Below are 23,333 nucleotides of genomic sequence, written 5' to 3'. Positions count from 1 at the left end.
ATTGCTTCTTATTTTATGCATAGCACTTATAGCACCGCATATTAAAAGGTATGCCACTACCTTTTCCAATAGTGCCATTGTGATACACAGTCCTCTAAGGAAATCGTTAAGAACCGATCTGCTAAATGACATCTCCTTTGCTTTTGAGTCACCTTTAAATTTTCAACTCTAAGGAATTTCCAAGGAGGAGTGTTTCCTTTTATTTAAGACACATTTTGCAGACAAATAATTACATATTTACCTCAGGTGTGTTGGTCTCCTCATTATACCTTTTGTTTGGAATGTGTGTGCATATCTGGCTACTTGCCCTTTTCTTTTCAACCAGAGGCCCTGAAACGATCTACAAGGCCTGATAATGTGCAAGTTGAGACGAAAACAGAGTGGAATGTTGTCAGGATTATACATTGAACCTTAAATTGAGCTCCACATGTTTGGGCTTTGTGATCTGAATCCTTAGCCCTGTGTTAAAATACAGCCTAACTACAGCTACAGAGTCTCCAAAAGCCCAATATAAAATGAAGCCCAGCCAGCCTTCCAAATGTTTAGTGAAATTGGCAAGTAGCGAAACTCAAAGATAAATTTATCTTATGAAATTTCCTTTATGATTTTTGGAACATGATAATGCTGAGATCCAAATCCATCTCAAAAGTTATTTTTAAAATGTTAAAGGACCATGCCTATTTTAATCCAACTCAAAATTCCTGCCATCAACTCTAGTTCACATACTATGAAAGAAGTAGATTGCAAGCATGGAGTGGGAGGAGGTAAAAGATTATGCTAGAGACAGCATAAGCAGGAATGAAAATTCTACAGAACTCCAGAGGAAGAGATCCCTAAATTCAGTCCTCTTTGGCGCTGGGGAATGCTGACAGTGTTGAAATGGACCGGGGGAGCTTGGAGGCAGTTTTCGGCTATAACCTGGGACTTGGGCTTTATTAAAGGTTAGTGCTTGATCTTTTGGACTTTCTCCTAAAGTGAGTGCCCTCTTTAGATGAATTCCCTTTGGATTTCTAACCTCATAAGAGAATTCCAGGCTGTGAGCTCTTTGAAGGCAGGGCCAGTGCCTGACTTTGCTCACTGTGATCTCTTCAGCACCTGGCACAGAGGAGGCAAAGCATCACTAAGTCACTGAGCGAGAGCTGATGGATGGGTAGGGGGTGGTGACCCCACACCCAATTTTCAGCCCCAGCAGCTTCGCCCACCGTTCCCACCGTGACCACCGAAAGCACGGGCACTCTTTCCTGTGGGACCATGATCTTTGAGGTGTATACACCAGGCATTTTGCTGTACCAGCAGCATCCAGTAGAGAGCCGCTCTTAGATGACTTCATGCTAATGAATGAGCAGCAGGGAGGCCCGTTCCCCTCACTGCACCCTCACCTTGGCACTGAAAATGTTCCCAGCTCTGTCTGTCTCTGTGAGGTGTCCTTTGGTTCAATTACTCAGCTGAACCAAGCACCAACGGTCTCAATCTCTACTTCTCCTCGGAAGCCCATCCATCTACCAAGGCCAAATATGTTCTTTGAAATCGAGTGTAATATTTTACAGCAAAATCGTTTTCTCTTTAATGTGTTTATTGATTCAAGACCACCACCCCAGAGAGGGCTAAGGGATTTTAAAATGAAAATGGAGGACTTTAATATTTCCAGTGATTTCTTGGAAGACAATGGATGGAGGAGTTTCTAGGGATCCAGATTGTGATTGCCTGTGATGTGCTGATGTGTGGTAAGCATCTCTCTAAAGCAGGTGACACAAAGCTAATAGGACCCATGTGCTTAAGTACAATTGTAATGATGGGCAAATAGCATTATGAAGAGCATGTAGGCTTCTGGGACTGGAATAAAAAGAGATTTCCAGAAGAATTGCAGGACAAGTGCAAAAGAGAAAGCAACAGGGGAGAACAGGATTCCTAGAAGCAAATACGGAGGTCATACAAGTTTCTGCTATAAAGTCGAGGACTCTTTTCTTACAAGTATATCTTGAAAGTCTGGGCTTCAGAGAGAAACGAGTAGTGGAAGATGCAAGCAGAATGAACCAGCAAAAAGGGGTTGTAACCTGAAAGCTACAGGCAGGGCTTTTGGACTAAAGGGGTGATGGGTAATAGGGTAATTGGGACTATGGAAGGCTTTAGACCTGATCCAAATCATGTTGGAGGGACAATTATGTATCATTTTCACTGACGCTAGTTTATACCTGCACCTGCAATTTCCTTCATAGAACAGCACCAGTTAGGCTCTTTGAACCTCCATGTGTGCTAGATTGCAGCTGACAGGTCCGGAAGAGTGTACCACCACAGCAAAACTCAGGGAAAACCTGAGAAGTCCGGGTAGAGCCAAGTATCATGACTGATAAGATGGTACCCATTTAATCTCCTTATAGATTACATCCTTTGATCATAACCTCCATCTTAAGTCCCATTTTAGAATCTGTGGTTTAGGTCTGACATAGTTTACGTGTTTAAGTTGTTCTCGCTTTCAATGGATGAAGGTTTGTGTTATTGTTGCAGTATATTCTGCTCCTTCCTATTTTTTGATCTCAAGTGTTAGCAATAGTTGGAAACTCACCGCAGAGAAGCAGCGCTTGGGTACTGCAGCTTGAGTTCCTGAGGGCAAGTGCGGACAGCGACATTTAGTTCTCAGGGTTATTGTGAATATCAACTGAGGCAACGTGAACCTGAATGCGTGGCACACGGGGAGTGCCTGAATGTGTGGTGTGGTAGAGTTGCCGTTGCCTTGGCTGCATCTGCAGCAGCTGCTGCTGTAATTACAGAACAACAGAGAAACCCGATAAATGTTTATTTCCTTGGCTTTCCTTAAGTCTAGTATCGTTCATAGTGTCCCAAGGTTCAGCTGATAGGCTGCGGTGCCGGGCTGCCCAGTCTCAGCGTGAGTTGGGGACATGGGACTGACAAGGGGAGAAAGCGAGCACAAAGCATAGTGGAAGCTGCGGGCAAAGACGGGCTTCCTGTCTGCCCAAAGTCTTAGATGGCTGAAAGGGATAGGAAGGTAGATGGAGATAAGGGAGACATTCAAGTTTGGCTTGAGACTAGTGCTTGGAATAAAGAAGATTGTTTTCTCCTTAAATCACGTGCTGCTTCTCAACCTCTCAACTTCCTGGGGTTTTTCTAAAAATTTTCAGATGCTAGAGTAATTAGCAGATCGGTTCTAGCAACTAGTTATGTAACCACTGCAAACTTGTTATTACACTACCATGTAACAGGGATATTACGGAGACAGACTGATGTTAAGATTCTTTCTGCGAATTCATAATAGTTAAATATATTTGTTTCCAAATTGTTTGTAACAGTGACAATTTTCATCTGTATGAGGATGGAATTGTCTTACCTTATTTAAATGAGTATTGAGAACCTGCTCCATGCCTCGCACAGTGCCGGGCACCGAACACCTTTCATAAGGAGTGTGTGATGCTGCTCTCAGTCATCAGCATCTGGCTGTTGAAATTAACATTAAATAGGTTTCTTCTCCCTGTTTTGGTTTCCAGCTATATTCACTAGAATGAATTTCTGAAGATCTAGCTTCAATACTTGAAAGTAAATTTAGTAACACTAGTACTGTGGCCCATGCACAGATTTGAAAAACATAAAAATCTTATGGACCCGTCTCCTAGATTATCCCCTAGAAGGGCCAGTTAAGGATTCTGGCACCAGCCGATGCCATTCCTTCTATGAAACTGTTGATGGCAGTTTCATGATGAGATAGATGACACATTGCATTTTCTCTCTTAAACTGCGAATATATCCTCACAGATTTCAGTCTGGAACTCATCTAATTTCCGACTGTTTAAATAAATTGTTATAGATTAGTAAATTAGGTGTTAGTATAAAATACTTTTCAGGCTTCTAGAACCAAGTAATGAATTTAAATGCCCACCAGCAGTCCTAACCAGGCTCTCCTGACAGCTCAGATAGAAGAATGTATAGTGCAAGAGTAAACAAAGCCGGTCTTTACCCTGAAACGGTGGCTGGAGGAAAGGCACTTTGAGATTTAGAAGCAATATTAGGTCTTCCAGTGAGGCGCACTGCTCACTTCGAGGAGCTGCTGGCGTCTTCTCTTCGCACTTTCTGCCTTTCTCTGGTGTCTGCTTTGATCAACAAGAAGATACTCTTAAAATAGAGGTTTTTCGGGTCTTGATTGTTGAGTGAAATCATACATTATTAGTGTGGCTCAAATCATTTAATGAATTTCCCAACGTGTTTCTCTTTCACTCACAAGATAATTTTGTTGGTAGAATCTAACCCAGAGTTTAAAATGTTGAATTAAAAATAGCCGGGTGCAGTGGCTCACGCCTATAATCCCAGCACTTTGGGAGGCCGAGGCGGGCAGATCACAAGGTCAGGAGTTCGAGACCAGCCTGGCCAATATGGTGAAACCCCGTCTCTGCTAAAAATACAAAAATTAGCTGGGCGTGGTGGCGGGTGCCTGTAGTCCCAGCTACTCAGAAGGCTGAGGCAGGAGAATCGCTTGAACCCGGGAGGCGGAGGTTGCTGTGAGCCAAGATCACGCCACTGCACTCCAGCCTGGGTGACAGAGCAAGACTCCATCTCAAAAAAACAAGAACTGAAAGTCTAAAGCATCATTTTTTAAAAATCTGAATATTTAGCTTTGGATTGTCCTTATTAAAATTAAATTTGAAAATCAGGATTATTATGACTATCGGTTACTATATTTTTAAAAACACACACACACAACACTGACAGCAGATTGTGTTTAAGAACTGCCTGTGCGGGCTAAAGTCCTGCACAACCAGGGTAACTGAATCCTTCCAGAGCAACATGGTGCTCTTCCTCTCTCGTTGTGGTGGTGATTTGTTCTTCTGGTAAACTTCGTGCAAGTTCACTTAGCAGATGCTTATTAAATACCTCCTGTGTGCCCGGCACCAGGCACCAGCCAACATTTGGGGGTGGGAGATTGTCTCCGCTGATGGTTGGGGGGCCAGAGACACCATGGGCACAGCTTTCGGGGCCCTGAGTATGTAAGATGCTGGAAAAATGTTCCCTGGGGAAACTCAGTCCAGTGAGAAGATGCACAGAACAGTGTGGAGGTTCTGTCCCAGGGATTTGAAGCCTAGAGAAGGGAGTGGCCTATTTAGCTTTGGAGGCAGGGTGAAAACCGAGCCTAAGAAGGTTTCCCTGAGGTAGCTGGTAAAGGAATGGAGATTTAAAAGTATTTAAGGGTTTGCCAAGATGACTGGAGCAGGCTGGGCATTCCAGGCAGAGAGAAAAGCATGGCATGTGAAGTCATTGTGTCTTTGGACAAATGCAACTAGTTTGTACAGTTGGCCGTTAGGGGCATGAGTGAAAGGGACAAGAGAGGTGCCTTCACTGAGCACTTGAATGTTTTTCAGGCTCACAGCTCTGAAGCGTGGTCTCTTTAGCTCCCTTTCAAGAGGAGGAAATTGAGAAGTTGGGTCACTTGCCCCAGAATCACCCAGCTCATGAGTGTGGTGTGTCTGACTCTGAGTGGAGGCCATCACTGTGCTGTCCTACTGAGCTAAGTTATTTGGACAATATCCGACAGGCTGTGGGAGAAACTCAAGGATGTTAATGCATAGTTTTATCTTTTAGAAATGGCTGCTACATTACACAGGGACAGAAGGTGTAAATGAAGGAACCATGTAGCACTGCGGGTAGAGGATGAAATGGGGGAGAAGTGCAGGATCCAGGTCAGAAGCAGGAGCCCAGCAAGGGCAGGGGAGAGGAGGGTGGATCGATGACATCTTAACCTTCGGCTTAACCACTTTTGGTCAGTGGTTCCATGGGATAGGAAACCCAGGAGGAAGAACAGGATAGAGGGTGGGTCCATACTTGGGTTTAAGACATGGGCCTTTGTCCCCTCTCCATATCCTTCATTTTTTTTGTTGTTGTTTTGTTTTGTTTTGAGACAGAGTCTCGCTCTGTTGCCCAGGCTGGAGTGCAGTGGCACGATCTCAGCTCACTGCGACCTCTATTTCCTGAGTTCAGGCAATTTTCTCCCTCAGCCTCAGCAATTCTCCTGCCTCAGCCTTCCAAGTAGCTGGAACTACAGGTGTGTACCACCACACCCAGCTAATTTTTGTATTTGTTATACTTTTAGTAGAGACAAGGTTTCACCATGTCGGCCAGGCTGGTCTCCAACTCCTGACCTCAGGTGATCCTCCTGCCTCAGCCTCCTAAAATACTGGGATTACTGGTGTGAGTCACCATGCCTGGCCTTCGTTCCTCTTTAACTCCTCCTCCTCTGCTGAGCTCCTTGGGGATGGTCTTAGGCCCTCATCTCTTTCTGGTCTCCCCTAGATAAAAGTTGACAACTCCCAAATTTACCTTTCTAGTTCAGACCTCTCTTCCTAGCAGCAGACTGGAATATTCCTCTTGTCATTTGACATCTCTCTTACACTTCAAAGTCCCCGGGCATCCCAGACTGACTTAGAGTTTGGGTCTTGTCTTCCCATCCACAAAACCCACTTCCCTCCTTGTCTTCCCTACCAGCCATTCAGTTGCTCAAGCCACAGTCCTAGCAGTTATTCTTGAAATGCTCCTCTGCCTCACTATGCATATTGAATTCATCGCAACAGCAAGTCAATTTTCCCACTAAAATACCTCTTGAATCTTCCTTCTCGATCCATCTTCATAATCTCACTAGCTCCAGCTGCCCTCATCACCTAGACCCTGGACTCCTGGAAGGGTCACCTGTCTGGTCTCCTCACTTCCACTTCTCCCCTCCCCCTTCCCTAGGCCATTCTGCAGGCAGCAGCCAGTGCAAGTGTGGTAAGCTCCTCCTCATACTGGTGCCTCCTTCTCCAGGCTGGCCTTCCTTCGCTTCTTCCTGCCCCTGGTCTTTCACATATGCTGATTGCACCAACTGGAGTGGTCATCTTCCCACAGGCCCATTCTTAATTTGAGGGTATTATATGGCATTTCCCCAGAGAGATCTCTAACCACTCATTTCTCCTATAGCATCCTGTTATTTTCTTTGAATGCATTTCTCACCCTTTTTAATTACAAACATATTTAATGTTTACATAATTTATCCACTGACATGTATATATCAAGCATGTTAGTGCCAGGCGTGATGCTGGGAGCAGGGATGCCACATTGAGTCAAAGCAGACATGCTAGGATTGAACAAGTATTTGTAGAAGGCAGAGGCACCTTTGTGACATCTGAGTGGAGAGTAGAATACAAGTGGTTGGCAGCTGGCTCTGGGTGGTCAGGTGTATCTAGTTAGAGTCATAGCTGAGATCACCTGGGTTAGGAATCTGGCTTGAGAAAAGCAGAGGGCCAACGTCAGCACTTGTATTGTGCCTTATTCTAGAAGGGCTGCAGACGAATTGATTTGGGATCCCAGCTGAGTGCTATGAGGTACAGGAAAAGCAGAAGAGAAATCATCAAGAAACATGGGACTGAAGTAGCAAGAGGGAAGTGGGGTACAGGAGAAGGTGGGGCTCCGAAAAACGCCAGGAGTGGAGAGTTTTTAGAATGCTGCTGTGACATCACCAGGTAAACGTACCAGTGTCAAGAAAAACAAGCACTAGGTGGTGTCTATTCATTTAGCAATTGACCAGTCACTGCCTGAGTAGTGTTGGGCAGGAGAGGAAGAGCACGGGCCATAAGCCAGTTGGCTACACACTGGGAAATTAGTGGGAGAGGATATGGTGTAGCAAGGGTGTGAACTGCTCAAGAAAGAAGCTTGGCTCTGACAAGAGAAGTGGGCAGATACAGAGTCAAGGGAAGATCAGTATTTTATGGGGCCTGCAGAAGTGGATTTGGTGCTGCTTTCTGCTGGGGCGAGTGAAGGAGGAAAGGTTGAAGGCACAGGAGAGAACGGCGGTCTCTGAAGTAGACAGTCTCCAATGCACAAGCAAAAGAGGTAGCTCTGACCCACACCCTTGAATCTGGTAGCTTTGCTTGGAAGCAGTTGTAGTATAGCGTGCCTGCATGGGCCTGGAAATTAAACAGCTTTTACCCGCCCTTCTCCCAGCTTCCACTGAAGACCTGCGTAACTTGAGCAGTTCACTTTTACCTCCCGGGGTCATGATTCTCTGCTGTTAAAAACCTCATTGGGAATTGATAATCGAATGAGATCTTGCACATAAAGCTCTTCACACAGCGTCAGGTCCCCATGTTTCTGTCACAGGAAACAAATGAAAGAAATGAGGTGCCCATTAGGGTTGAGGAGGGCATTAAGAAGGGCAGTTCCATTGATAATTCTGATTGACTTTAAAGTATTTGAGTAATGTGTTTCATTCATTTAATTTGTTTTCGGTAAGAGGTTATGTACATTATGCACCAAATGTTTTGCTTGTGGCTGGTGCTCTGTTTATGATCTCATCATTAGAAGTACTAGGTCTTTGTGGATAATATAAAAATATCAGTTGCTCTAACAAGGGAATGTCTGACAAGTTTAGCCACTGAACACCGAGGAAGCTTAGGCATTTATTCTTTTCAGAAGGGTCCTTCCTATTTTGTGTTCTTGCCCTTTAATAAGTGTTACTCATGTTTTGAGAAGAGAGCTGAAGCTTATACATTGCTAAAAATCTGAACTCCTGTAATCTAATCTTCCTGCATTTGTTCCTAAAATTTGAATGACTTTTCTTACTGAAAATCTAATGACTAATAAGAGAGAATTCTGGTCCCTAGTCCCTGAGGTTATTTATTAAGTGGATTTGTACAATCAGATATTCTTATATCTATTTTTATGAGCCATTTCCTATTTGGAGGCCTTTCACAGTGTCAGTCTGTATGTATCAATAATGCCAGCCAACGAGTTTTCATTTACCAAATAATTGTAAATGTAACAGGCAGAATGTTATCCAAGATAGTGAATTCCTGAAGCTAGCGCAGCGGAAGGCATCTGCTGGTGTATGTTAGTGAGGAGCTGTCACAGCACTACAGTCTCCTGCCATATAAGTGTGTGGCTGTTAGTTCCCAGCTTGTGCAGTGCCTAAGTATGCTGACTGCCTTACCTATATGGCATCTCCTGTCATTTGTTCCACAAAGCTTGTGCTGCTGCACTTTCACTGTGTCTTTTCTTTCCCTGCTAACGAGTGAGGTTTGGCTTATATTTGTTTTCTCCTTTCTCCTCCCCAGTGGACCGTATCGTGGGTCTGGATCAAGTCACTGGTATGACTGAGACAGCTTTTGGCTCCGCATATAAAACCAAGAAGGGCATGTTTCGTACTGTCGGGCAGCTCTACAAAGAATCTCTGACCAAGCTGATGGCAACCCTCCGAAACACCAACCCTAACTTCGTTCGCTGCATCATTCCCAATCACGAGAAGAGGGTATGTGCTGAGCAAAACACATGCGAGTATTTTAAACTGATCTAGGTCAGGTGCTAAAGATTAAACTACGAAACTATTGTTTGCTTGATTAGGCTGGAAAATTGGATCCACACCTAGTCCTAGATCAGCTGCGCTGTAACGGTGTCCTGGAAGGGATCCGCATCTGTCGCCAGGGCTTCCCCAACCGAATAGTTTTCCAGGAATTCAGACAGAGGTATTGCTACCTTTTACTTTTTTTGCTTACGTATCAAAGCTTATCTTCATATGAATTAAAACAGTGATATAATAAGGAAATCTTTTTCCTTATCCCCTACATAGTTTGTTTTCTTATATAGCAAACATATAGTGACGTACTGGAGAAGGACAACCCTTAATTACCTTGATTATTGGTAGGAAGATTGAGTGCCTACTTTCTAAAAAGGCAGCGTGCTAGGAACTGCTGTGGGTGCTGCAAAGAAACATGCCATGTTTTCAGGGCCCTGAAGTGAGCTTTGAGATAAACATAGAAAGCTGAAAGCTTACAGTTTACTCATTCAGACAGTTCTACCTGGGATTCAAACATAATTATGTTTGTTTATTTATTTATTTATTATTTTTGAGACGGAGTCTTCACTCCATCACCCAGGCTGGAGTGCAGTGGCGCCATCTCGGCTCACTGCAGCCTCCACCTCCCAGGTTCAAGCAATTCTCCTACCTCAGCTTCCTGAGTTGCTGGGACTAGAGACACGTGCCACCACTCCCGGCTAGTTTTTTGTATTTTTAGTAGAGACAGGGTTTCACCAAGCTAGCCAGGATGGTCTCGATCTCCTGACCTCGTGATCCCGCCTCGGCCTCCCAAAGTGCTGGGATTACAGGCCAAACATAATTATTTTTAAAATTGATTTTTTAAATAGATAAGTAATGTATGTTCCTTTTAGGAAAGTTTGAAAATACAAGAGAAGTAAGAAAGTAAATAAAAATCATCCAGGAGTGATTCCTAAAAACATGTTGGAGTACTTCTTTCCATCTTTTCTCAATGAATATTATCTGTATGCGTATGTGTATGAATTTTTTTCCAATGTATGTGTGTACATGTGCACACACATGCATGCAATTACAGTCTTTTAGCTAACGTAGGAAAAGGAGTACATAGATTAGAAAAGGATTAAGAAAAAACAAAAGGGAAAAGATCTATCAACCTGCAGTGGAAATGGATACAAACATATGATGGGAGTTATTTTTAACTTTTATTTGGTAATTTTCTTGAATAGTTACTTTAGTTTGCTTTTTTTCTTCCTTTTTCTGGAAATCAGATTTCAAAGTTTGACACCATTTGTTGTTCCATGAAATAAATGGTGCTGCCGGGTCAAAGAATGGTCCTTGTGCACTTTCTCCCACTGTTCCAGATAGTCACCTTGAGAAGCCCTTGCAGTCCTTGTGTGTCTTCAGGAAGGCCGTCGTTCTGATCCTGTTGTATGATAAAGTCTGGTAGATTTTCATTTTGTATTGTTAGGAGAAAAAGGGAGTATGATTGGCATCCAAGATACAAAGTTGACTGACGTAGCCAGTATTCCTCCTTTAATATAGCCAGTATCTTTTATTTTTCTGATTGAGGGATAGCCTGTATACAGTGAGGTGCACAGATTTTAAATGTGCAGCTCAGGGAGCACATGTACGTGTGTACACCCTGACCACTGTCACGTCACATGTCACCCTGATGTTGTCTGATGTTCTGAATAGAAGCCTATGAACACAACTCTTACAGCCCTTCTGTTATCTAATAAATGCTACAAATTGACAGTGACTTAAAGTGCAGAAAGCCAGATCTCTTTTGCATCTTGAGGATATGAACATTTTGTAGGAAATGAAGATAAATGAAAGGTTTCTAAAACAGCATGCTTTTGATTTTTCTCTGCCACAACCTCCTAAACTTACTTTTTGACCTGAAAGAACTAACCTCATTTTTACTTATAAGAAATAGAAAGTAGATCTACAGAAAACATCAGATTATCACCAGTTCATTTCTTTACTCTTAATTTAACATGTATTTACATACCCAACATTCTATTGCCTCTTAGAGCAAAACTCACAGTTAGCAGATACACATTGTCCACAAATTTCTACAAAATACTTCTTGGAATATTTTCTTACAGATATGAGATCCTAACTCCAAATGCTATTCCTAAAGGTTTTATGGATGGCAAACAGGCCTGTGAACGAATGGTAAGCTTTTCTTGATTTTTTTCTGGTTTGTAGACTTAATCTAATCTTTCTTGTAGTTAAAAAAAAAAGTAAATGAACTCTTTCTCTCTTAGATCCGGGCTTTAGAATTAGACCCAAACTTGTACAGAATTGGACAGAGCAAGATATTTTTCAGAGCTGGAGTTCTGGCACACTTAGAGGAAGAGAGAGATTTAAAAATCACCGACATCATTATCTTCTTCCAGGCCGTTTGCAGAGGTTACCTAGCCAGAAAGTAAGTGGTTATTCACGAATTCATCGTTCACTGAGGATGCACGTGTGCTAAATAAGCATTGCGTTTTGGGCTAGGGATGCAAGAGTATGTGAAACATAAAGTCTGTCCTTATGGAAACTGCTTTATAGTGGCAGAGATAGGTAAATACATGAACATTCTAAGTAATGGGATGTTGCAATAAGAAAACACACAAGGAGGCCGGGCATGGCAGCTCAGGCCTGTCATCCCAGCACTTTGGGAGGCCAAAGTGGGGTAGATCACTTGAGCTCAGGAGTTCGAGACCAGCCAGGGCAACATGGCGAAACCCCATCTCTACTAAAAATATAAAAGGTAGCCAGGCTTTGTAACACATGCCTGTAGTCCCAGCTACCTGGGGGAACTGAGGCAGGAGGCTCTCTTGAACCTGGGAGGTCAAGGCTGCAGTAAGCCAAGATGGCACCACTGCACCCCAGCTTAGACAAAGTGAGACCCTATCTCAAACACACACACATACACACACACACACACACAGACAAGGGGCCAAGGGGCTTGGGGTCCTGCTTCAGCTCAAGTCCTCAGAGAATACTTCTCTGAGGCTGAAACCTCAAGGGTAAGAAGGCTGGCCCTGTTAAGGGAGGAGAGAGAAGCTTTCAGTAAGGGAACTACAGCAGCATTGTGGCAAGAGTCTGGCAGCATTTGAGAAGGTGACACAGTCCATGTGGCTGGAGCAGGATGAGTGAGAGGGAGCAAGGTGAGAGAAGAGGCTTGAGAATCAGACGCTGGACAGGGGTTAGGAGCGCAGTGAAGGGAATCTATACTGTCAAGGCCGCCTGGCTGCAGTGTGCAGAATCCACTGAGACAGGCCAAGAGTAGAATTGGGAGGGCCAGTTGGGAAGCTGTCTTAGTGATTCAGGTAGAAGATGATGGTGCCTGGACCCAAGAAGGTGGTGTTGGAGAATGAGAGAAAAGTTGTTAAATTTGAGATGGAATTCAAAGAACTTAGAACCGATTTGGATTTAGAAGGTAGTACTGGTATACTTCTTCCTACTGAACACTTAGGGTTTGGGAGTGAGAGAAGTTGAGAGAGGCTGAATAGTTTGTCATCCAGACAGTTTGGAGCAAACAGAATCTGAACTCCTGCACGGGAAGTCAGCACTCTGCACTAATGTCTCCTACATGTGGGTTGGAAAACAGCTCTGGTTCCTGGGCAGTCGCTTGCCCAGACCGTGGTCAAGAGGGCTTTAAACAGAAGAAGGTAAAGGCAATATTGGTTTTTGTGTGTGTGTGTGTGTTTGTTTTTTGTTTTTGTTTTTGTTTTTTTTTTGCCTATAAAATAGAATACGGAGTAAAAAGAGTAGCATGGAAAGTTGAAGACAAATAGATGATATCTTCTGGTTGATACTAAGAAACATTTGGCAAAAAGGAGTAAAAGACTTGGGTTTTTATATACTAATGTTTAGATACTATATAAATAATAAAGTGACCCTGTTGATAGCAAAGAGCCTCCTCACTGTATCCACCGAACTGCAGAATGCCTAACATGGCATAAGGAGTGAGCAATGGCAGGTGCCAGGCTAACTTCATAGAGTTAGCAAAAAACTTGACACCTGCCAGAAACATGCTACAAATATCAAAAGCACAGGAAACAAACTATGTAGATATACTTTGTGCAGCTTCTTCATGGCTCTAAACCTTGCTTGCAAAATTTGCAAGATAGGAACTTAAAAAACAAGATGTTTCACTTGCATGATTTCATCTTAAGGACTTAAAGCTAACAAATCCATGTAATCGTATATGTAGGCCGGCATGCCTTTGCCTTTGCAGCCCCTTGCCCCTAAATATTTTAGTCACACTATGTATATCGTAGGCTGGGACTTAAAATTAGGATACATCAAAAAAAGAAGATAACCTGTTCAAAGGAACCAGACTGTACTGTGGAAAAAGGCAGAATAGTGCTAATAGTCAAAAAAAAAATAGGTGTCTTTACAGAAATCCATGAACTTGAGCTTGAAGCACCCTGGAGGACACTGGGATAAGGATAAAAAGGCGGGGAAGGAGCTAAAGTGATTTTGAACACTTTCAAAGTCCACTTTCCAAACACTCGGAGATAGGTTGATGTCACAGCTCCCTCATGAAAACCTGGAGGACAGTGCCTGACACACAGGCTCAGTAAAAACCAGCCGACCACAGTGCAGAAGGAAACCAGCTGCCTCATTCCACTAAACAAAGTGCCCGGCATGTTTCTGACTCATCATTTGACAGTTTTATCTCCCAGAGGGCCAAGGAAGCAACTAGGGCAGTAGTTTTCAAATAAGAAGATTGGCTGAATTTTTACAGCATTCCTGAAGGTGATTGCAAGAATTGGAAGGTGGATACTTAATAAATTCAAAAGTCATTTTTGAAACTTTTGTTTTTGTAGTAGAAACTCTTGGAATTAAGACTTGGCCAATCCCGGCCAGGCACAGTGGATCACTTGAGGTCAGGAGTTCAAGACCAGCCTGACCAACATGGCGAAACCCTGTCTCTACTAAAAATACAAAAAATTAGCAAGGCATGGTGGTGCACACCTGTAGTCCCAGCTTCTTGGGAGGCTGAGGGACGAGAATCGCTTGAGCCCAAGAGGTTGCAGTGAGCCAAGATTGCACCACTGCAGTCCAGCCTAGGCAACAGAGCAAGACTGTCTCAAAAAAAAAAAAAAAAAAGACTTGGCCAATTCTTTTTGGCTGGTAGGAATAAGTTAGAAGGTTTTGTAAGGAGCAAGAATAAAAACAGTTATGAAGCAGTGGACTCAGGGAAAATTCTAACCAGCAAGGAGGAATTCGTTGGCAGTATGGCAGTTGTGGGATTCTTGCAAGGAAATGTGACAGGTAGGTCATTTCTGCTCTAAAACAGCAACTGTCTCTCTTTTCTTAAGACACTCCCACTCCTGATACCGCTGTTTGCTGGAGTGAATGAATAATTGGAAATGTTTTTCTTGTTTTTTCCATCGCCTTCGATTGCTTCTCTTTCCCAGGAGCGTCCTATAGCTGCTCCTGCAAGCTGTTATAAAAGGACTTCAGAGAAACAATTACAGATTATTTCTAGGAAATACCTAGTTAATTTACTCAACAAACACATCCTCAGGAGGCCTGGAGTCTGTCAGTCACTTGGTTGTGTACACAAAAATGCCTGGGCCGCGATCCCTGCCCCTGAGGAGCTCAGAGTCTAGGTGGGAGCACAGCCGTGTGAGTGGACTGTCGGAGTGGAGCCTCAGCACTGTCGGTGGGGCCCAGGAGGCTCAGGCCGTTCTGGTGCTCTGGAATCCAGGGATGTGATGTCCAGTAGTGGGTAGTCCCCGGAGGAGTGCGGCGCGCAAGGCACTTGGGATTGGCTGAGGAAAAGCCGCTAAGTTCTGAGTCTCGGAGTCCTTTGTCAAGATCTAAAGTGCAGCTTTGGTAGCGTGGTGGGGTAGAAAGCCGACTGCTGGAAGCCAGGAAGTCAGTAACAGGAACGTTTGCCTGTGGACCCTGAGAGTTTCATAAGGAATAGAAAAATATCAATTGTCTGTCGAAGGAATGGCAAGGTAATGAGCTTCATTTGGGCCTGGGGGTTGTTTTTGGCGGGGGGTGGGGGGGGTTTGAGAGTTTCTGTTTTCCTGAAGGAGAGTGAGAAATTGAAAACACCAGAGTGAAGGCGAAAGGGAACTGGGTCTCAGACCCTGCTGTGGGGCCGAGGAGGTGGCAGGGTGTAGTGGGAAGCCCAGGTGTGGTCATGAGGAGGCGAGGGCTCCACAGAGCAAGAGTCATCTCCAGGCCCTGGATGAGGCCTGGCCATAAATGAGAGACACTGACAGACCCACAGGCAAATGTTCCTATTACTGACTTCCTGGCTCCAGCAGTCGGCTTTCTACCCCACCACGCTACCAAAGCTGCACTTTAGATCTTGACAAAGGACTCCCAGACCCAGAACTTAGCGGCTTTTCCTCAGCCGAATCCATGTGCCTTAAGCGCTACACTCCCATTCTAGCTTTTGAGTGCTGCGCTCCATTGTGGCAAAGTGGAGGCAAGGAGGAGAACATTACCTTGGGAGATGGGGAGAAATGTTTCTTCTGTGACATACCAAAAGGAAAACGAGAGAGTAGCTCCTAAAGGCACGATAAAGAGCAGCAGCGCAGAAAACGGGCCCTTCTGTCTACTGTCTTCATTGCCTCAGGAAAATCGGTGTCTTAGTGTGCGCAGTGTGGGTATACGGCTGAGTGGCAGCAGGACGATGTGCAGGGCAGCATCCGTGAAGAAAGTCAGTGCAGGAACTGGTGCCAGGGGCCTGAGGTGGGCTGAGCAGCCCAACAAGCCAGTGTGGCTTCAAGCGGCCAGAACGACTTCCTTGTGTGTCTCACCCAGGACTTGATTGATGCATCCATTCCCTATCCTAGACAAAGAACACGGGCCTTTAGAAAGGCTTCTTATGACAGCAGCCATTCAGCACTTTTTTCTTTACATCATAAGTTTTTCTTATTGTTCTTCAGGGCCTTTGCCAAGAAGCAGCAGCAACTAAGTGCCTTAAAGGTCTTGCAGCGGAACTGTGCCGCGTACCTGAAGTTACGGCACTGGCAGTGGTGGCGAGTCTTCACAAAGGTGAGCTCGGCTCCCTTCTTTCCAGATCCCTTTCAAACAGCAGAGTCTGATCAGGAAAAACCCACAGGAAAGAGCTGGAATGATAAACTGCTTAATTTTGTCATAGGTGAAGCCGCTTCTACAAGTGACTCGGCAGGAGGAAGAACTTCAGGCCAAAGATGAAGAGCTGTTGAAGGTGAAGGAGAAGCAGACGAAGGTGGAAGGAGAGCTGGAGGAGATGGAGCGGAAACACCAGCAGGTGTGTGCGCTGACCCTGTAACTCCCACTTGGCCCTGAATCTCTATGCAATCTTGCACTGATGGCAACCCCCACACATTTCATTATGAATAGCTATACCCACCATGTCATCTTATGTTATGTGAGGCCTTTTCACTCATTTCCAAATTGTATACATTTTGCCAATAGAGTTAACAGATACATTCTGCCTTGCATTTTAGATTTATGTAAGTTAAAATTAACCTTACCTCTTGCATCTTTGCTTTTGTGATTCTTGCTGTCAAGCATGTACTTAACACCTGTTTTCGATGAGGCTCCCAGTAATGTCACCTTCCTGTGTCTGTTGATGAGGGGAAATAGAAAAACAGTCAAAAGGGCGAGATGCTTGAGTAGAGATCACCACCTGTACTTCTCTAGCAGCAGTGGTCTTGAATGTGTGTCCCTCTTCTGGGAAGTCTTCATGGACAAAGCAGAGGCTCAGGAGATGTTTGTGGTGACAATAATAGAATTATAGTGTTCAAGGCCAGAAATATTAACAATAAAGGCCAAGGATATCACTTACTACCAAACAGGCATTAGTAATCACCATGAACTTTATGGCGTTTGAATAATATTTTCACTCTCCTGTTTATCTGTCCCTTGTAAATTACCTTCATAGATGAACTATAATGAATTTAATATGTGTTATTCACAGTAACTTGAGACAACAGGAACAACCAAAATATTTTCATCTAGCTTATTTTGCTATAGACAAAAACGTATTTGAAAGTTCTGCCCGTGATGTTATATATTTTTATCTCTCAGTTTCTTTGATGTGCATTGACCATTGAAATCACAGTGAATATATACTGTGTACGTATGTAATGGGGCAAATCATTGACACTTTATTGTGACTGCAGCTTTTAGAAGAGAAGAACATCCTTGCAGAACAACTACAAGCAGAGACTGAGCTCTTTGCTGAAGCAGAAGAGATGAGGGCAAGACTTGCTGCTAAAAAGCAGGAATTAGAAGAGATTCTACATGACTTGGAGTCTAGGGTGGAAGAAGAAGAAGAAAGAAACCAAATCCTCCAAAATGAAAAGAAAAAAATGCAAGCACATATTCAGGTATCTACAATAATTTTTACTTAGAAGCATATTTTGGATTTTCAAGTGGATCTGTTGAATAAATAGAAGTTATGTGTGTGGATTCTTGAGTCCACAGAGAAGCAAAAGGGTTCTGGGTCGTGAGAAGCCACCCTTGGAAAGATGAGCATCATTTAAAACACACCTGTAATAGATTTTCTTTGAACACAGATTTGTCATTTTGAATAGGGATCTTTTTTTTGTTCTAAGTGGCATCTTACAGTTTGCAAAGAGATTCAAAGTCACAAACCTCCCAGGGTCTGTAGCATTCTGTAGAAGACCTAACTTGTTCTTCATGTTGTCAGTGATATCTAATGAATGTTGCTCACTCCATTCATTAGATAGACACCTACTACGTGGTTTGGCTAATAAGAAATGCTCAGCACTGAAACAGGAGGTGGCCAACAGTCAGAATGAGAATTTTTAAAAACTAGCCCTTCCCTGGTACTTAACTTTCTTTTTGAATTACAGACTGTACTCATGAGGCACAATTTTTGGATTCTGATTGAAACAGGCAAATGTACTTTTTAAATGGGTCTTTATGTTTTAGGAGCACAGCCTGAAGGTTTTACAAATGAACTATGATGTCTGGGATTTGCTTCAGAATAACCCATGGGGAGAAGGGAGCAGGTGGAGGCACACACGAAATGGAACTGACCATGAGTTGATGCTTGTTAAGGGCAGGGTGATGCTACTGTTTGGGGCTCATTATGCTGGTCCGTGTGCTTAGATGTGTGTTTGAGATTTTTACAATAAAATACTCATTTTTTGCAAGGGTTTCATTCTAAAATTAACAATGAGTAAATTATTTAGCCAAAGATACTCTTGAACATTTCCTTAAGTTGGCCATGTGTTCATTTGTACAACCCTGGTTTTGGTTTATTGGGGGTTTTTTTTTGGTTTTTGTTTTTTTGTTTTGTTTTTGAGACAGAGTCTCACTTTGTTCCCCAGGCTGGAGTGCAATGGCGCAATCTCGGCTCACTGCAACCTCCACCTCCTGGATTCAAGTGATTCCCCTGCCTCAGCCTCCCCAGTAGCTGGGATTACAGGCACCTGCTACCACGCCCAGCTAATTTTTGTATTTTTAGTAGAGACGAGGTTTCACCATGTTGGCCAGGCTGGTCTCAAACTCTTGACCTCAGGTGATCCACCCACCTCAGCCTTCAAGTGCTAGGATTACAGGCGTGAGCCACCGCGCCCAGCCTGGGTTTTGTTTTAACTTTTTTTTTTTTCTTTTTTTGGAGGAGGTGGGACCTTTCCACCAGAAACTGGAAAGCCTGCTAGACAAATTCTAAAAGAGCTGTAACACTTTGTTTTTCATTCTAGTTTGTATGCATATATATTAAGAGTGTGTGTGTGTATATGTATATTATATATGGGGTGATACATGAGATATTTTGATACAGGCACGCAGTGTGTAATAATCACCTCATATAAAATGTGGTAATCTATCTGCGATCCTGTGTAATAATAGCATGTTTATCATAAACAGTAATGTCAGTTACAAAGATCTGCATGTTCTAATAGAAATACATGTAAACTCGATACTCCCGCCCAGTTTGATGACGTGCTTCTGCTGTGAAAGGTACACTTGAACTGAGACAGCTCATTTCTCACGACCTGTACTATTTAAATTGTCGTTTTCATGTTCTCTCTCTCTCCTCTTTGGCCGAACATGTATATATTTGGATTCAGCTAAATTAAATACACATTTGATGAGTGCTACTACATTATTCATGTTTGCCTGTGTTGCTATTATTCCAAAATGTGAATTTTAATTACTATATATTATTCCATTTAACAAATGTGCCAACATTTAATTACCAAGACCTTTTTGTAGCATGTTCATAGTTATTCAATATTATAAATAACTTATCACTTTATGTCTTTTTATATAAATCGCATCTGTGACAATTTCCTGAAATTGCTGGTTGAAAGTCTCATTTTCAAAGCTACGTTTTTGCCATGTTGGCTTCTAGAAGGATTGACCCAGTTTGTACTTTAGCCTCTAGTGGATACAAATGTCTATTTCACATAACTGCATTTCATATTTTTTTAAATATCCCTGGCATTTTGAGAATCAAAAATTAGTATCTAGGCTGAGGCGGATGGATCATGAGGTCAGGAGATCAAGACCATCCTGGCTAACACGGTAAAACCCCGTCTCTACTAAAAAAAGAATCAAAAAATTAGCTGGGCATGGTGGCAGGTGCCTGTAGTCCCAGCTACTTGGGAGGCTGACGCATGAGAATGGTGTGAACCTGGGAGGTGGATATTGCAGTGAGCTGAGATCGCGCCACTGCACTCCAGCCTGGGCGACAGAGCGAGACTCCATCTCAAAAAAAAATAAGTAAATAAAAAATGTATCTCGTTGTAATGCATTCCTGTGCATGATGAATGTGTGGTCAAATCTCGAGAAAGTGGCGAGACTGACTGTGTGTTCTTCACAAGGACCTGGAAGAGCAGCTGGACGAGGAGGAAGGGGCTCGGCAAAAGCTGCAGCTGGAAAAGGTGACAGCAGAGGCCAAGATCAAGAAGATGGAAGAGGAGATTCTGCTTCTCGAGGACCAAAATTCCAAGTTTATCAAAGTAAGAGACTGTTCCCACAAAAAGCTGATTTTAGTTATGGAAAATATTTATATAATATGTTGATACGCTCATTGAAAGTGACCTTAAACAGAAAATTCTCAAGATTTTAAGTTCATTTACTGAATTTTCTCTGTAAATCTCTACTTGTATAGATTTCTAAAGACACAGGCACCACTGAATTTTTAAACCTTACCAAATACCCTGATAATCTTTTAGACTTTTTAACGTGTGCATTTTGTGCCTGTTGGTCACTCAGTGATGACTTGTTTCCATCTGTGCAAGCATTAATTCATCCACCATTGGCTGTGGGACTCTGAACACCAGGCAGCTGGGCCAAGCTCCCGGGGTGGGCAGCAAGCCGTGTAAGCCTTTCTGCCCCTTTGGAGTACAGTCGTCCGTTGTTTAACGACGAGGACACAATCTGGGAAATGCATCGTGAAGTTATTTTATCCTCGTACGAACATCATAGAGTGTATTGACACAAACTAGACAGTAGAGCCTATTACACACCTAGACTAGACGGTGTGGCCGATTGCTTCTAGGCCGTGTACTTGTACGGCATGTTACTGTCCTGAATACTGCAGGCAGTTGGAACACAGTGCTAAGAAGTACTTGTGTATCTAGACATATCCAAACAAAAGTCCAGTAAAAATATGATAGAAAAAGTACAGTAAAAACGATAGAAAAGATTTTAAATGGCACACCTCTATTGGGCACTCACCATGAACGGAGCTTGCGGGACTGGAAGCTGCTCTGGGTGAGTCAGTGAGTAAGCGCTGAGTGAATGTGAAGGCCCAGGACATTGCTGTACGTGACTGCAGACTTTATCAACATGGCACACGGAGGCTGCACTACATGTATTTTAAAACCAGAGTCATTGCACTGTGGTGCTATGACAGCTCTGATGAAGTTTTCAGCTCCATGATCATCTTAGGAGACCGTTGTCGTGTATCTGGTTCATCGTTGTCCAGAACATCGTTCTGCAGCACGTGACTGCGTACAGTCTGCTGGGGGAGGCAGTGCCGGTCGTACTTGTTTTCTCTCGAGTCAAAGACAGTTGACCTTTATGAGGAATACAGAACCCCAGTGGTTATTCTGAATGGCTTTTCTGAAGCAGTCCTTTTTTCCTGTCCAGGAAAAGAAACTCATGGAAGATCGTATTGCTGAGTGTTCCTCTCAGCTGGCTGAAGAGGAAGAAAAGGCAAAAAACTTGGCCAAAATCAGGAATAAGCAAGAAGTGATGATCTCAGATTTAGAAGGTTAGTGTTTGGGGCCAGAGGAATTGAGGACTAGGACATGCGAGTGTTTAGCTTTTACTGTAATCAGAACATGCAAAAATAAACAATATACATGGTGATTACTAACAATAAGGACCTTCAGTTTGGGTTGACTTATTAAAATTGGTCCCTTGGCTGGGCGCAGTGTGTCAGGCCGTAATCCTAGCACTTTGGGAGGCTGAGGCAGGAGGATCGCATGAGGCCAGGAGTTTAAGACCAGCCTGGGCAGCATAGTGAGACCCCATCTCTACAAAAAAATTTACAAATTAGCGTGGCGTAGTGGTGCGCATCTGTAGTCCCAGCTACTTGGAAGCTGAGGCAGCAGGATTGCTTGCACCCGGGAGCTCACCATAGTGAGCTGTGATCGTGCCACTGCACTCCAGCCTGGGTGACAGAGGCAGCAGAATTGCTTGTGCCCAGGAGCTTACTTTAGTGAGCGATGATCGTGCCACTGCACTACAGCCTGAGTAACACAGCAAGATCCTGTCTTTAAAAAATAATAAAAAGGGCTCTTAAGGTTATTCTGTGTTGCCTTGGAACGATGATAAAATGATTTTCCTTTTCCTTTTTCTTTTTTTTTAAGACAGAGTTTCACTTTTGTTGCCCAGGCTGGAGTGCAGTGGCACAATCTTGGCTCACTGCAACCTCACCTCCCAGGTTCAAGCGATTCTCTTGCCTCAGCCTCCCAAGTAACTGGGATTACAGGCATGCGCCACCACACCTGGCTAATTTTGTGTTTTTAGTAGAGATGGGGTTTCACCATGTTGGTCAGGCTGGTCTCAAACTCCTGACCTTAGGTGATCCACCCACCTTGGCCTCTCAAAGTGCTGAGATTACAGACGTGAGCCACCGCGCCAGGCCTGGTTTCCCTTTTTTAACTTTGGTACTGTGGTAAAAGATAATTGCCCTTTGGTGGGCATGGTCGGGGTTAAGTTGTTTGGGTCCTACAGACCATTGTGTTTAATCTAAAGCTGCATTAAAGTGCCCAGATTTTACCTCACAAAGGGACTGGCCAGTGACATAAAAGCTGGCAGATACAGAGAAGACACTGCTGAGGGCCAAGCCACAGAGTAATATCAGGAAATCCTAGGACATTACAGCTTCTGCAAAAGAAATGAAAAGAGGATGGAAGTTGGAAAGAGCAGCTAGAGACTGGTACCATCACCAGAGGGAGGGAGCTCTGTGCAGGCGCCTGCAGGCAGATGCCCACTCTTTCTTAATGTGTGCGTTTATGACAGGAAGACAGCGGGGTTGGCTTTTAAAAAATATTTGGGGTTTTATTTGTTTTAGGATAAACAAAAGAGGGAATGTCCTTATGAAATTACTTTCATAAGCCGGGCGTGGTGGCTCATGCCTATAATCCCAGCACTCTGGGAGGCCAAGGCAGGCGGATCACGAGATCAGGAGATCAAGACCATCCTGGCTAACACAGTGAAACCTCATCTCTACTAAAAATACAAAAAAATTATCCGGGCGTGGTGGCGAGCGCCTGTAGTCCCAGCTACTCGGGAGGTGTGGCAGGAGAATGGCCAGAACCCTGGAGGCGGAGCTTGCAGTGAGCCAAGATCATGCCACTGCACTCCAGCCTGGGTGACAGAGCGAGACTCTGTGTCAAAAGAAAAAAAAAAAAAAGAAAAAGATATTACTTTCATAAACCATTTGTACTAGTATATGGTTCTTCTGCTGAGGAAGTACCCGTAAGCACATGTGCTTTTTCACTCACCTGTTTGATCAGGCTGTGACACTCGGTCTCATCCTCTCAGCACATTGGTTCCTGCTGGAGAACACAAAGGCATAGAGGTC

At 43.7% G+C, this 23,333-nt stretch overlaps 1 protein-coding gene and 1 non-coding gene across 5 annotated transcripts in view; one reads left to right on the top strand and one right to left on the bottom strand.

Annotated features, from left to right (window-relative positions):
• MYH10 (myosin heavy chain 10) overlaps nt 1–23,333 on the top strand; it is a 153,064-nt gene that overhangs the window by 97,380 nt on the left and 32,351 nt on the right. For all 4 annotated transcript variants that reach the window (XM_025363725.1, XM_025363723.1, XM_025363722.1 and 1 more), the window contains 9 exons: nt 9,084–9,277; nt 9,370–9,491; nt 11,410–11,479; nt 11,572–11,732; nt 16,216–16,324; nt 16,431–16,562; nt 17,440–17,646; nt 20,116–20,253; nt 21,389–21,512. In XM_025363725.1, coding sequence (XP_025219510.1) covers nt 9,084–9,277; nt 9,370–9,491; nt 11,410–11,479; nt 11,572–11,732; nt 16,216–16,324; nt 16,431–16,562; nt 17,440–17,646; nt 20,116–20,253; nt 21,389–21,512 — 1,257 coding nt within the window. The remainder of the gene's footprint in view (nt 1–9,083; nt 9,278–9,369; nt 9,492–11,409; nt 11,480–11,571; nt 11,733–16,215; nt 16,325–16,430; nt 16,563–17,439; nt 17,647–20,115; nt 20,254–21,388; nt 21,513–23,333) is intronic.
• LOC112610447 lies at nt 18,913–18,975 on the bottom strand. Its single transcript, XR_003116348.1, has one exon. It is a non-coding gene; the product is annotated as a U7 small nuclear RNA (small nuclear RNA).

This window comes from Theropithecus gelada, chromosome 16 (assembly GCF_003255815.1).
Source record: "Theropithecus gelada isolate Dixy chromosome 16, Tgel_1.0, whole genome shotgun sequence".
NCBI lineage: Eukaryota > Metazoa > Chordata > Mammalia > Primates > Cercopithecidae > Theropithecus > Theropithecus gelada.
Note: the sequence above shows the minus strand (reverse complement) of the source record. Positions and strands in the feature narration are given on the sequence as shown.